The sequence below is a fragment of the Necator americanus genome, chromosome X, assembly GCF_031761385.1.
Source record: "Necator americanus strain Aroian chromosome X, whole genome shotgun sequence".
Taxonomy (NCBI): domain Eukaryota; kingdom Metazoa; phylum Nematoda; class Chromadorea; order Rhabditida; family Ancylostomatidae; genus Necator; species Necator americanus.
In genome coordinates, this window is record NC_087376.1 from 30,539,521 (window position 1) to 30,554,397 (window position 14,877).

The following is a 14,877-nucleotide window of genomic DNA, read 5'->3' on the forward strand; positions in this document are numbered from 1 at the left end:
GACACGACAAATGGCTTAATTCCGAAAATGAAGGAAACGGCGAACAAGAAGTTTCAAGGGAGACAGGAAAATGTTCTTGCTGAAACAAAAAACCACATCAATACCTGTGCAGCCTATCAGCACTAACTAAGTTGGTAACTAATATGCGTGTTAACAATAGTCGTTCCTTGATTATTTTAGAGCTCTTTCAACAAAAACAGCAAATAACGCAAGGCAACACTAATGACTTTACATTTAGTCATCATTATCAGCAATTTCTACTAGTTAAAATGTAAAAAAAAAGAACGCAGAAACAGTTCATTCTGATCTCCAACTTTCAGAACTAATAAAATAAATAAATTGTAGTAAAATGAGCGTAGAGTTCGAATTATCTATGGGTAAGCCGTACCAGAATTTGAAAAGAAAAAAAAGGTAAATAACATTAACTAAGCTCTGGAAGTGAACAATGGATGAAACATGTTCTTGTTGCCTTACATTTCGAGTATATCGTCTAAGTGTGAATTTTCATATCACTTTTGACTTTCAGCTTTCGCACATGGAACCTTATCGATTACTTCAAGCACGCTAATCTTGAACCCAGAGCCATACTGTCCAGCAGCATCCAATATCCATTGTTGTTCGCTGTGAAAAAACGAACTATTGAGAGAATTCGGAGTTAAAAAGATATGGCAGAGCAGCTAACGATTGAATCGTAATTCTTGCCACGCAAGAGCAAATCCTTCTTGTTTCAACGCGTGATTTCACTAATCAGCCTGAAATGTTCGCTTTTGTATGGAGAACTAATGGCGACCTCGAAGTCACACTGGATATGTCTCGAAGTGGAAACATGTAATCTGCCGGTTCAAGACAACAGTTCTTCAGAATTCTCAAACAAAACTCTCTGATAGACAGCTGTGCAGAGGCAAGATCAACATAAGTGTGCTGTCATATACATATGAAAGATTAGTATATTTATTAAAGACTTTTCACCACCATGATTTATAGAGATTACGTAAATTTGGCTCATTTGGCCAAAGTATCGTTACTAAATATTGCAGAATAATAATGATGATAAATAAAATGATAAAATAATAATGTGATAAGGTTATTTAGTGGCTGGTGTGATCACAGCTAATCTGTTAAACATACACCAGTTTTGCTTTGAGACATAGTAAGGGGAGACATCCTCGAGGACGAAGTTTTGCCCTTTTTTGAAGTTATGGAGAATGAATTTTAATTTAGGACCGCCTCGCATAAGATGACAACGAAACAACACGTAAAGAATGTAAGAGTTTGATTAAATTCAAATGACAACTCACATACAGGTAACGAAATGTGATTAGCTTCGACGTATCATCTCATTGCAGCCAAGCACTTCTCACTTCGTCACAACTAAGAACTAAGAATATTACCTAGACTAACATACTTCATTAGACAATTACATGTACACATTAATATTGAACAGAAAACCGTTCCAGTAGTTGCGTGTTTCTTGTTGAAGCAGAAAAGAAGAGAGGGTTGGAGGTAAAGTGTGATTTTCTCTATTGTCGATATCATAAGATGATGTAAGCCACGAGTTCAACTATCCGCCACTCTGATGAAGTAGTCGTGTCATACACATTCCAAATTCACTTTTCCTCGCTAGATAACAGCTCCACTGATTAGAACTTTTTAAAAAAATAGCTTTGTAGATAAGAAGATTCCCCTTAGTTCTCATTTCAATGACCAAGCTCCTCGTAAGCACCGCCGGTGAGTTCTCTACATGAAACGCTTTTCTTCAGTTCAAATGTTACAAGTGAGATATTCGTTGAAAATGGAAGTGTAGTGAAAGAAAGACTGTTTTTTCTTTGCCGCACACTTTATTTAACCCGTTATTTAACTTGGAAGCCAGAACAGGAAGGCTTCAAACGCAGATAGACAACATTAGTGGGAGAATGGCGAATTTTTGAGCATGAATAACATGAAGCATGACCACGACAGAAATGTAATGCTAATTGGATTAAGTTAGAACAACGCAGACAAAAGTAAGAAAAAATTGATTAACAATACTTGTTTCGCCATACTTTCAGTTCTCTTCACTAGAAAATTCTTCTCTGTGCGTCTCTTAAAGGAGGAGCGAAATAGGATTCGTTATCCTTCAAGTGTGCTTTCAAGTGTAGAACAGTGGCAAATAATTGAAAAAGAAATACATTTAAAAAATATCCTAGAAAACAAAAAAAAAAGAAATATATTATCTTGGACTAGCGGTATAAGTTTCTCTTAATACTGTCGGCATTTAACAGTATTATAAAAATGCATAAAACCCTCTACAAAATGTAACACAAAAATGAAGCCGACAAAAAGTTGGTTGTGAAAACTAAGCTGGGCTCGACATGTCTTATAGCATTCCCGAAAACGTCCAATATATAAAAAAGCAATAATGGAAAAATATTGTTTTCTGGTCACTACTTAGAACTTGCACTGTTTCAAGTTCGTTTTCAGGGTTGACCGGCGTCGTCGCGGCCCTCTTCATCACTTCTCTGGTTTTCAGCATCCTTACATGGACACGTGTAAAAAATGACAACGATAACCCACCAAGACCTAAGGAGCCACTCAGTCGTCCAGTAGTGCAATTGTCTTCATCTATTCAGACTACCGTATCCGAAAATGTAGTGACAGAACCCATAGTGACTGTGCCGACAGTGTCACGCACCAGAGTTTCGGCAAAAACAATATCACCGAGAAGTTCCGCGACAACGTCAACTCGAACGCTTCGAACTCTCACCACACCGAAATTCGTCGCAACGGAGGCCGCACCGCGACGTAATCGTACGATAATGTGTCCGAACTATGGAGTTTCAGACAACTCATACGCATACCAGGTTAGTGAGCTAATCTTGATCACCTGGTAACTCGTTGGTGCACTGTGCTACATTTCTGCCTACGTTGTCAACGAACGTTGTATCTCCCCTCACACTCATATTTCTATTTGACCCCTTATCGCAGTTTATATGGAATATACCGTAGAAAATGAAGCTGTGATTTCCCGTAACTTTCTCCTATCTAAAAGTACGCTGTCGCTGTCGTCTCTACTGAGTATTTTTTTGCGTTTAGAGAAGCAAACACTGGCAAAAGATAGTTCCCTGGAGAATCCTAGTCGCAATGGGATACATTAAACCAAACCAGAACCAAAATACCAACCAAAATGAGTAGAAAGCAGTATCGTTCTATGCTTTGTTTATACACTCGAACTAGGGAAACGGATTCTGTAACATGACATGAGTGATGCAAATCTCCATTGAAAAGACACTCACATTCCTACTGATCTCCTAAGTCTTTCTGGATTCATTAACACTTAACCACATGTTTACATGATCGAGGGGCTCATAAGTGGCAAGAAGTTACCCATCCGAGCACAATGATACTGATTTCTGCGTACTTATCATGGCCCTACGTTCAAAAAAAGCAGCGACAACGTGGTTGGATCTTGTAAAATATTTTTACAGAAGTTCTCAAAGATGATTTCCTTTTCCTGTGATTTATCTTAATATATAATGTCATGTTTCATTAAGCACCAGAGCTGACCTGCTGAATACTTACTTACCTAGGATTTCCCTACACTAAACTTTTAATCTGATTAATTTAATCTGATTGTAGGTAACAATTCCAGGAAGCAGCATCGTTCATTCTTAGTGGCCTCGACGAACGTGTCAATCCGTGCGAAGATTTCTACGCTTTCACTTGTAACAAGGCTTGTTTCTGTATTTTACATTGATTTGTCAAGTAACATAAAAACTGCTCTCTTTCTTGCAGTTTCTAAAAGATCATAAGGCTGAAGAACATGGGGTCAGTCGTTACGGAGCTATAAAAGAACTTCAAGATGCAGTGAACACAGAAATAGTTGACGCCCTCTTCGATGTGGATGTGAACGATAAGAAGCGGTCAGAAACGGAGAGAATAACGAAAGCGGTGATTTTTCTGGCTTCGATCGTTAGTAATTTAGAAAAACTACGGTAAAATTCACCTCATAAACAAAGAAACTCATGTACTTTATTTCGCTACTTTGTTGTTAGTTTTGTGAATGACAGCTGTCATATTCGTTTCTGCAAATATCGAATGCCACATTTCTTTTACTGCATATATTTTCGCCGATGTATTTATCTGTGAATTAGTCAACTATGAAAGCTTAAACACATACAACATTTCATCTCATTGTGAAGTCGTTTGCTCATCAAAACAATAACAAGGGGCTCTCGTAGTTACATCTAGTACAAGGGTCACACTTATTTACTCGCTTTTTTCCTATCATGTTGGGATCAGAAGGCGAAGCGGAGTCGGCAAGAGTCTACACGATCGATCGAAGGCTCGAATCCACCCCAGTGCTCACCAACCCTTTCATTCCTCTGGACTCCATAAATTGGTACTAGACATGCTTGAGAAGATCTGAAAAAAACACTGACTTGATCGGATAGCCGCCGTGAACCATTACAGGGCTGTACGCGCGATCATGAACCTCAAACGATTTTGAATTGAAGTCGAACGCGTAGGCACATCCCTACAAGGATTGATCAATGCCGTGCATCTTACTTCTTATCCACTTTTCTCAAACAGGCTTTCTGTTTCATGGGCAAAAGTCTTCGTGAGCAGTAAGGGGGATTCGAACCTTCGATCGATCGTGTAGGCAGCGGAACCTTTTGCCGACTCCGTTACACGCGCCCCAATTACGTGGAATAAAACTGCTAATATACAATTATACTAGCAGAAAATTTATTTTTGTGAAGATTGCCTTACTCACACAATATCGGCATCGAGGAACAATTCCAGCTTCTCCACGACTGCGTTTACCACATCTCGCCTAATGTTCCGACCGAAACAATCATTAATTTCCTTGAAGAAATTGCAAGAATGTAGGCTATATGTTTCAATGTTCAAAAACAGCTTCCAAAAGGATAGCTATGGTAAATGTCTCCACAGGTTTGGAGGTATACCGTTCCTCAACCACACTCTAAAAGAAGATTTTGACGTTTTCGCTGCAATGGGAGAAGTCGAACAAAATCACGCGATGGGTACGCTTTTCAGCGCAATGGTTTCGGTCGACTACAAGAAGATCAAACAGAATTCACTGTTCTTATCACAGGTACGTGTTTATGTTTGAAATACGTTGTTGTGGAGAAAATTACCGGTCTATTAAAAGACGTACAAATGAAGGTGAAAATGGCAACAACTATATGAAATTATCAGGGAGACGTAGATCACTTTTTCTTCTTTCAGCCTCGGCTTCCGATGCCAAGAGAATTCTACGTGCTTCCACAGTTTACGATGAAGCTTAAAAAACGTGGACTTCAAATTGCTGACGTTTTAAAGAAATTTGCCGAGAAGATCTTAGAAGAACCCGATAAGTATAGGGATATGATAGAAAAGGTAGTGGCGATTTCTTTTTATCATTTTTTAAAATGAAATCTATGACCACCTGAATCTGTGCTGCGACGAGACCACTACATAAAATTTGAAAATTTTTTAAAGGCTGCGCAAGATGTTGTGGAACTAGAGAGGAGGATCGCTCTGGCGTCTTGGGCAGATGCCGAAATGAGGTAAGTCTATTTCAGCGACAACCTTTTACGAAAGTTAAGCGCCTTCTTGCTACAGAAACTACGCCCAACAGTACAATCCCTACGATCTGCCCACTTTGAAAAAAGTGTATCCATCTGTCAAATGGGAGAGCTATCTACGTAGTCTTTTGTCAACCGTCGGTCCAGTCGATTTTTCTGGTCCACATAAACGGGTGAGCTAGTTCAGATATTTTGGTTTTTAGAGGAAGTTTATTCGACAAATTTTAGCTCATAATCTCGCAACCGTCGTATTTTGGGTGGTTGAATGCTCTCTTCAATGGTAACGTTGTTGACGAAAATACGATAGTAAACTATATAATCACGCACTTAATCTTCGTAAGTTACTCAACAAAATGTTTTGTCGTTATATGGTATTCCTCCTGACGTCCTAGGAAGATGCGGAATTCCTTGGTGGTATATTTAAAGAATCTGCAGAGGATTTAAATTACGTCCGGTATGCGCAAAGAAGTGGCAGAGGAGTTGCCCGGTGGGTTAACGTTTTGCATCAAAACAGGAACACATTTGTAGATGTAACGTGTTGTGTGCATCATAAATACTAAGAAATTATGATAAAGTCAAATACGTTCCACCAACGATCTTGCTAACCTGGCTATGAGTTCCATGAAATCCTCCATAGGTGTAAGTAATCTACAAAATGGAACATCTGTTCATGGTATACCTTTCTTTGCGGAGATGGAATCAATTGAGTGTTGTTTGCTGCTAGAATCAAGTCAGAAAGAGAACTCATGTTGTCCACTAAATCGTTCTCAAAGGTTTCTAGTATTTTAGAGTTGGAAGGCAACTTATGCATCAAAGAGATACCAGGGGCGACCCGAATATCCCGTGCATGAATTTCATCATGACGTACATGCCGTATGGACCTGGTGCATTTTCTTCATTTTTTTTCTGTGGATTATGTGATCTTAAAACACTCTTCACTATAAGGAATTTCATTTTTTTAAGGTTATGTCTATGTAAGAAGCAAACAGCAGAGAAACGATGTTCAAGCAGACATTAAGAAACAAACAGAACTCGTCATCGAGAGCTTTCTGGTACAGAAAAGTTTGAAGTTTGAATAATTAAACGGAGGAATACGTTCTTCTGCGAGCTACCTTACTGTGATCTAGCTACGTTACTGTGATCTCCATCTATTCGAACACTTCAGACGATAAGACAGAGTTTACCACATTTTCTTATAATTTTTTCATATTCTTAATCTCTGTGATAAATTTAGCGGGGAACCCTAGAAACCCCTTTTCCTGAATGATATATGTGCCAGTTTCCCTCAGCAAACCTCCTCTGCTGCATTTCTGTCATCTATTTCAATTTCATCGATTGTAAGCAGAAAGTCCGCTAAGCCGCTTTCGTTTCACACGCGTTTGCCGTCCCTGTGATAAACGATGCCAATGCTGCAAACAACTCGAAATCGGTGCTTGCATACACCTTGTCGCGTGTGAACTTCACCCATCGTTTTGTGAACTTGGGCGACATCAGAGCCTACCAACCACCCGCTAATGTCACTCAGTCAAAAGCGAAAAATTTCTCCGTCGTGTGTTTTCACGTCGCGTTTGGATTTTTCACTGAGAATGTCACGGAAATCACATTTCAACAAAAATCTTAGGAAAGAACTTAAAGGTGGGACACCGCCTTCAACAAATGACGAAATATAAGATTGGTAGACGGAAAGAGTAAGAAAGAAGTATGAGCACTCGGGCTACAACTTTGAGCCACCCTGTTCGGATGGCTCAGCCTCAAACTTGGGTAATCAAACCTTATGGCTATTAAGTAAAAAAACAAATAACACGACGACATCAATGCTCTTATCACTATGCACTAAAAGCTAACACGCAAAAATAAATGTTCAAGAAAACAGTAATGAGAGAAAATAAAGAAAATCAAAGAGAATGGATACCACAGAAAATCGCCGCTTATATAAGCGCACGCAGGCGCTTCTGATATGATATCGCGCATATCTACTTAGCAATGTAAACATAAACAAAAGCAAAAGCAAAGGCATCTACATCCTTCTACTTAAGCTGAGTCACGTCCGTGACACTCCCCCCTAATCTTGGTTTCGACCATCCGGATTACTGTCCAGGACCGTAGTAGTCGGCGAAGGTCTCCAGTTCTCGCTCAATCTCCTTCAGTTCATAACGCTGGTCGTGGATACACTCCGGTAGGGTGCACAATGTTTTGTTGTGGTTTCTCGATCCACAGTACATGCATTCTCTGCTCTGATTCCAACAATGCTCTGTATCGTGGCGACTGTCCAAGCACCTTTTGCAGCGAACGCGCTTCCTCCTCAATTCCACGCTCACGTACACAGGGCAGCTATCGGAATAGTATTGTCCCTTTGCCAAACAGAACGAACACACCAGATAGCGTTCTTCCGGTCTCATGAAGTTGACATGACTGATCCTTCTATCTGGTACTTTCCTTCTGCTTCCAAGAATCGCTTTGAAGGCATCCCTTCGCTTTTCCAGTTCCACTCTCTTGTGGCGTCCTGGGTATTCGTCGTTTGGAATGCTCTCTCGAGATCCGTGGTTTGTGCCCTGGTTGCCTGCCTCCTCATGGTCGTCGATCACTTCATAATCGTCGTAGAAATCCAGAAGATCCTCTTCGGGCTCCTGATGCTTTTCGGCGTCTCGTGGGTCACCTTCGCCTTGGTTCCTCGAGGGCGGCATGGAATTATCTCCATGAGGTCTGGTTGGCTCTCTATCTTCCGAGTTACACGTCTGGTCGGACGTTTCCCCATGATGCTCTCTCAGTCTCTCCATTGACATCTTAATGCCTTCGATGCTCTCGTTCATGCTCTTGAGTTGGTCACGGAGTTTCTCGTGTTTTTCTTCGAACTCCTGACGCAGCTCCGCGAAAAGCTCCTTGACTTGGTCGAACAGGCTGGCGTGGTTCTCGCTTTTTTCCTGCAGCTCAGCCTCCTTGATCTCGTTCTCGACCTTCCGCCTGAAGTCGTCTATTTTTTCGACTTCCTTACGAATGAAGTCGGTAGTGAAGCATGGGCGGATAATCACTCCTTCTTCCCAGTCATCATAGAAGTCTTCGCGTTCATCTGAAAGAGTATCATCCGCGAGAACGAGAAGTCCGTACAGGTCGTATGCCATCGATAGCGTTTCGGTTGCGCTGCGGATCCTCTCCATCAAATTGGACGCTTCATAATGCACTCTCTCCAAGCGACAACGGTAGAGCGCCGCCTCTCTCCTGGCGAAAAGTTGGGTCCTACTTCCACGCAGCTCAGTGAAAGTTTCCACGAGATTGTTAGACTTAACAAGCATGACAACAATACTCAGAAATCTACGGATCTTGCATTGGATCATCATTGGGTACTAGATGTCAACTGCTCCTTGTTAATCTCCAGTTTGATGAGCAGGGATGTGGATTGAGAGATGAGTTCCTGAGCGCCACTTATATACTCCGAAACTTTCGCCTCTTCCTCTTCAGTGAGAGGTTCCTTTAGGTTGTCCACTGTTTCGGTAAATGCAAAAAGCGCTCTATCAAAGATGTCTTGGAGTGATTTAATCTCCATTTCAGCCTTTTCGATCTCATTCAGTATAGTTCTATATGCTCCCTGATCCTCTAGACCTACGTTTTCCCCTAAAGTCGCATGTCTCGCCAATGCTTGCGATAGGGAGTTAGAATGCCTGGTTAAAACTCCTTTCCGCGTTTTCAATGACGTAGCCATTTTTTATGCACTACGATCAGAACGGAAAGTCCGCAGAGAAATCGATCAGCCGCTGCGCAAGTGCTCTAGCTTGAGATCGTTACGAATGATAACGGTTAGTGGATGAAGGAGCTGGACCCAAAGGAAGATGCACCAATGCTCTAGTCCAAGCTAATAAATTTGAATGCTCAGAACAATCCGTGGAATCGAGGCCGGAATGAAGCGTTTGGCATTCACTGCAATCGGATTTGATGCCCACCTGTCCTTTTTGGCCTGTCTTCAGTCTCTCGCTTGGTCGGCTCGCTTGGTCAATGTGGCCGATGCACCATGTTGTTCGGATGGTTCAGCCTCAAACTTGGGTAATTAAACCTTATGGCTATTAAGTAAACAAACAAATAACACGACGACATCAATGCTCTTATCATTATGCACTAAAAGCTAACACACAAAAATAAATGTTCAAGGGAACAGTAATGAGAGAAAATAAAGAAAATCAAAGAGAGTGAATACCACACAAAATCGCCGCTTATATAGGCGCACGCAGGCGCTTCTGATATGATATCGCTGCATATCTACTTAGTAATGTAAACATAAACAAAAGCAAAAGCAAAAGCAAAAGCAAAGGCATCTACATTCTTCTACTTAAGCTGAGTCACCTCCGTGACACAGCCACTACTTTTTTAGGTTCTTTTGTCTTTTACTATCACAAAGATAAATAGTAAACGTTTGAACCATAAGTTATCCGATGCCTTCAATGCTTTGATCGGCAGTTATCTGAGCGTGAGAAGGATAAGTCAAAAAAGAAGAACCAATTAATGTCATCCGAATAAAAAGAATCTAACTATCAAAATAAATCTGTAAAAGACCATTATTCTATCAGTGATACCCCTGCAGGACCCAGCTTAAAGGCATCACCCCACGAATCTGAGGTGGTGCAGATTTCAGGTGGAGTATTCGTATACGGGATGGGAAACTACGGAGAGGGAGGTGATTCCGTCCATTTCTTCCTAATTGCCGTAAAAAACGACCCGGAAGATGCGGCGCTGCACAAGACTGGCGCGCTCCAATCGAACCTCTTGTACAAAATGGCGCGCCAAAACGAATGAAGCCGTAATGAAGAAATGGACGGAGTCACCCCCCTCTCCGTAGTCTCCCATCCCGTATGCGAATACTCCACCTGGAATCTGCACCACCTCAGATTCGTGGGATGATGGCTTTAAGTGTGAATGCCAGAGATAAGAAGTGGATCGATACAAAAGTGAAAGAAAGAGTAGAAGATACGAAAACTTACGTTCCGTATGCATTTTCATTATTTCAGAATATGACTTCGGGCCTGAAGTGGATGTCTTCGGATTCGAAAGAAAAAGCTAGACAAAAGGGTAAGTCAAATGGTTGGTTTGATACCCACTGTTGTAAATAAAACGCTTATTTGTTGCAGCTAAGGGTATGGTGAGGAACTACGGATGGCCTCAAAAACTCTTCGGAGACTTTAAAAGCAGCAAAGAGATTGATGAATATCACAAGGCAAGACGTCAACAGGAAATGCCATTGATTCTGAAATGCTTCCCCCTGAACATTACAGAAGGATTATGCTGAAATCCTTGAGCTTACCAAGACGGAGAGGAGCAGCCTTCGATATTACCGTATGCGCCGGGTGCTGATTAAAGGATATTCAAATCGCGAGTCACTACGTTTACTTTTGCAGGATGCAGACAGGTTTACTGGCTTTTGTTGAGAAACTCTACACTCTTTTAGTGAATGTGCTTAAGGTCCAATTTCCTCCTATCACCAGCGTTAGTGAGCGCCTGGTACCAGCCGGAAAGGAACTCTATCACTTTCCCTTACGCGAGCTTCAATCCACCGTACTATAGGTAAGACGAAATTCTGAACGTAAATTAACTGTATGGTAATGCACAATGTCTAGCTATGAATATCCTCAAGCTTACAACTATGGTGGTCAGGGTGGAACTGCCGGTCATGAGCTAGTCCATGGATTTGACGACCAAGGCAAGTGACTGAAAACGCTATACTCCCAACATTGTAATAGGCAGCATAAAAACAAGAATAGGAGACGAATTCTAAGGTTGCAGCCTTGCTCTTAAAAGAGAAGAATATGTGTGGGACATCAACAACGTCACAAATGTGAAGTCGCGGTTGAAACGTTGCTCAACAAATTTGCACATGTCCCAGCTGCCTGATATTATATCAAGCCCAGGTCCCTAATCACCGCAATCATGCAAGAGTTTGGCAAAAAATAACGAATCATGAGTTGAACAGAGCCTTACAACTAGTTCCGTTCGTTGAAAGCAAATCTCATCTCATTTTCTCTCCCATGGTTCACGGATAAAACTTCCAAACACACCAGTTCTGTGTTAAACACTACAAGAAAAGAGAAACTGTACCCACCAAGAGATAAGGATGTAAATAGAAAACTGCAGGGTTCCTCCACATTCAAACGAATGTCATGAACCCCATTTATAGAAGCTGAGATTTTGAAAAGTGCTTTGAAAATTCCCTACGCTCGAACGGGATGACAGACAATGGTCCCGCTATTTACAACGTCCCGATCGGTAAGATGGCAGCACAGGCTACGAAACTGACAGCGCTAGTACTGCAAGGAAAACTCAAGCACTTAGAGTTGTGAGTAGAAAACAGTATTTTTCTTTCCAATCAGCACATGGCTAACAATAAAACAAGAGGTCTGAAAATTCTACAGACAAATTTGAGAAGACAGATCTTGTTAGGCCTATATTTCATGTTTAGTGTACTGTAAACTCCGTCTCACTGCTCTCTACTTCTAATAACTAGTTCTATTTCACATTTGTATATTGTTGGGCCTAATTTTAAGCACTTCTTCGCTGTTTAACTTCCGAGATGTTCTTTCTTCTGCTGGAGCATGTACCTACGTCACTACTAGGCCGCAGGCTTTTCCGTCTCTGGTTCAGTTTACTGCAGCATAGCAACAAATTGAACATTCTTTTCGAGAAGAAAGGCTGAGATGATTAAGATAGAGAAAAAAGTGTGAGAGAGATCTGTTATAGGAGAGGAAAAACAGGAGGTGAAGAGCTGTCAAGGAAAAGGCTGCAGCAAATCATAATTCAAGAGAGTCAAAGAGCCAATGTCTAGATTTCAGGAGTGCAGTTCGGTCCCGATGGAAGTCTAAGTAGGTGTACGTGGTATGATTGTGGATGGATGGATAAAAGATCAAAAGATGGTTTCAACGACATGGCCCAATGCGTTGTAACACATTATAGGTTTGCCTTTCAAAAACAATTACTACAAAACTGTAAGAGATTTCTTCCGCACGTCACTCTTTCACTGGCTTTATTCTATTTCTATATCATCCGCTAAATGGCGAAGACACAGGATACTATGAGTATTGTGGATATAGTGAGCAACCATTTGATTCCAGCACTTTCTGCTGCCCAGAACAGGAAGGTAATATACACTGCGCAAATGGTGCAACCACACAAGGGGAAAATATTGCTGATATTGGAGGTTAAATACACTTGCCAATAACTTCAAATTCAAAGCACACTTATGTTTGATGTACGTTCATTCAAGGTGAACATGCTGCATACATAGCATATCGAGAGTACATCAAATCACTAGGACATGAAGAGAAAAGGTAGATCTTCTAAGAAGTTATTATTAATTGAACTTATGTGAAAATTTAAGATTGCCAGGATTAGAACGATACACACCAAACCAGATCTTTTGGATTACATATGGATACTCATGGTGCAGGAGCGTAACAGAGGAATACCTTATTAGTCAAGTATGTTTTATGATTACGTTTTACAGCAAGTTTGCAAAAAACTCAAATTTCAGCTTCTCACCGACCCCCACGCACCAAGTGCTTGCCGCACTAACCAAGTAGTCCAAAGTATCCCTGCGTTTGGACGGGATTTCGGGTGCTCATTAGGAGACAGAATGTATCCTGCACCAGAGCAGCGATGTTCAGTTTGGGTTCAAGAGTAAATGGTCGGACGAAACTGTCGGATTTTATGTTTCAGTCGAATTATAACACTATCAACTAAACATTTCCTTCAACAAACGTGTATTTACCACGCAATATATTAGCGGCTACGCAATTCAGACGACTAGATCGTTGTTGGAGACACGACGTGACTGTAGGATACGTTAAACTCCTGGAGTCATGTCGCACAGCTGCCCCATTGTCTCGGTGCTGTCTGCTACCCACAAATTTGCAGTCTATTCTTATTATGAATAGAATAAATTTTTGCAATTCCTGCAGCGTTCGATAGCGGGAGTGGCAGGAAAAATTGGAACCAACCAATAAACAGTCCCACTTTTCAGTCTTTGCAGATTGCACTAAAAGTGTAGCGAGAAGTTAAGGTACAGAATCTTTCTATTTTTCATAACCCGTAAAAGCCACTAAAATGGATTTGACGAGTGGAACAATAGCACTCATCGGAACAAGTATTAATGTCAAGCGATTTATTTCAGGGGATCCTCCTTAGGTCGGTAAGTTTGCAAGCGGTTGGAAGTTTTCTACCGACAGTTTTGTTACTCAAGCACATTGGTAAGTTCGGTTGAGGTGTGAGACTCTCGTTAAAGCCAACATACCACGAATCTGACTTGGTGATGAAATCGGCGGAAAAATCTAGAGTTGAGGTTGTAGACTGCGAGATCGGGGGTAGTTCCGCTCCATCCTACTTTCTTCTCTTAGTAACATTAGCTTACATGTCATTTATCCTCTAAGACTAATGCATAGGTCTTAGGGCCCCGATTAATTTAGTTATTTACCTCCAGAAATATAGCCACTGAATACTTTCTTTCCCCCAACTACATTTTACCCTGGAAAGGCTGCTAAGGGGACCGGAACGTGTGCAGAGAGTAGCGTTCTGACGTATCTCGTAGTAACAAATGTGGCTCCAATGGCGTTTCTTACGACGATCAGGGAGAGATGAGCGCAACAATCCCTGATTCCACAACCTACAACCCTATCTCTAGGTTTTTCCCCGGATTCCTTCACCACTTCAGAACCGTGGTATGTTGCATTTAAGCAACATCAAATGTGAACTTGATAATAAGGGCCCACAGAGCCAAGTGGACCTCATCAATTCTAAAAAAAGATTGTGGAACCTTCGAGATGATAAGGTGGTGGGTATCACTGCACACCGGTACAGAGAATCACATCGAACATTATCATACTCCAGCCCATTAGGTCTACACTTGTATTTCCCGGTATCAGGTTCATCTAAGAATAACATTGTATCGAGCAACTAACTGTGTACTTCAAACTATATCGCATTCCTCTTTACTTATCTTCATCACCATCAAAAATGCTGTATCTCACAAAAATTTCAGTAAAATTAGATATTTTCATCTGAATTCAGATCCAACCCTCATACACCCACTATTCTACATTCTTCGGCATCCAGTAATATGCCATACACTATGAGTAATCCACAACGATTCAGTGACGATAAAATACATATGCATATTGCATTATCATAAAGATGGTTGAACTTCCATACATTCTACGAGAAAAGATGAAGAGAAAATTACGAGGTACTTGCGAAATACTACGAAATACCTACTAACAATACAAAAATAGCAGAATGGTAAAAAAAAAAAATTATGTGAGTACACGATAGGAACAGAGGA

The 14,877-nt window shown here is 41.1% G+C and overlaps 4 protein-coding genes across 6 annotated transcripts; 2 read left to right on the forward strand and 2 right to left on the reverse strand.

Annotated features, from left to right (window-relative positions):
• Nucleotides 1-1,700: 1,700 nt before the first annotated feature.
• Nucleotides 1,701-6,739, forward strand: RB195_025974 (uncharacterized protein; the record flags this gene model as incomplete). Of its 2 annotated transcripts, XM_064214318.1 has the most annotated exons (14): nt 1,701-1,728; nt 2,461-2,840; nt 3,629-3,709; nt 3,772-3,927; nt 4,783-4,865; nt 4,933-5,095; nt 5,230-5,379; nt 5,482-5,549; nt 5,605-5,740; nt 5,796-5,903; nt 5,960-6,054; nt 6,357-6,451; nt 6,531-6,619; nt 6,695-6,739. In XM_064214318.1, 14 exons carry the CDS (start codon nt 1,701-1,703, stop codon nt 6,737-6,739), a joined length of 1,677 nt encoding a protein of 558 aa, XP_064070199.1. The 2 variants fall into 2 exon arrangements, with proteins under 2 accessions (XP_064070199.1, XP_064070200.1); XM_064214319.1 differs by lacking the exon at nt 6,695-6,739 and having other exon boundaries at nt 6,531-6,646.
• Nucleotides 6,740-7,654: 915 nt separating this feature from the next.
• On the reverse strand, nt 7,655-8,857 carry RB195_025975 (uncharacterized protein; the record flags this gene model as incomplete). The annotated part of the gene is made up of 1 exon (XM_064214320.1): nt 7,655-8,857. One exon carries the CDS (start codon nt 8,855-8,857, stop codon nt 7,655-7,657), a length of 1,203 nt encoding a protein of 400 aa, XP_064070201.1.
• A 41-nt stretch (nt 8,858-8,898) lies between these two features.
• On the reverse strand, nt 8,899-9,264 carry RB195_025976 (uncharacterized protein; the record flags this gene model as incomplete). Its single annotated transcript, XM_064214321.1, has 1 exon — nt 8,899-9,264. One exon carries the CDS (start codon nt 9,262-9,264, stop codon nt 8,899-8,901), a length of 366 nt encoding a protein of 121 aa, XP_064070202.1.
• A 1,186-nt stretch (nt 9,265-10,450) lies between these two features.
• On the forward strand, nt 10,451-13,224 carry RB195_025977 (uncharacterized protein; the record flags this gene model as incomplete). 2 transcript variants are annotated; one of them, XM_064214322.1, is made up of 11 exons in its annotated part: nt 10,451-10,501; nt 10,562-10,622; nt 10,682-10,767; nt 10,826-10,959; nt 11,013-11,114; nt 11,168-11,250; nt 12,377-12,497; nt 12,656-12,741; nt 12,808-12,871; nt 12,922-13,021; nt 13,075-13,224. In XM_064214322.1, 11 exons carry the CDS (start codon nt 10,451-10,453, stop codon nt 13,222-13,224), a joined length of 1,038 nt encoding a protein of 345 aa, XP_064070203.1. The 2 variants fall into 2 exon arrangements, with proteins under 2 accessions (XP_064070203.1, XP_064070204.1); XM_064214323.1 differs by lacking the exon at nt 10,451-10,501 and having other exon boundaries at nt 10,565-10,622.
• Between the last annotated feature and the right edge of the window lie 1,653 nt (nt 13,225-14,877).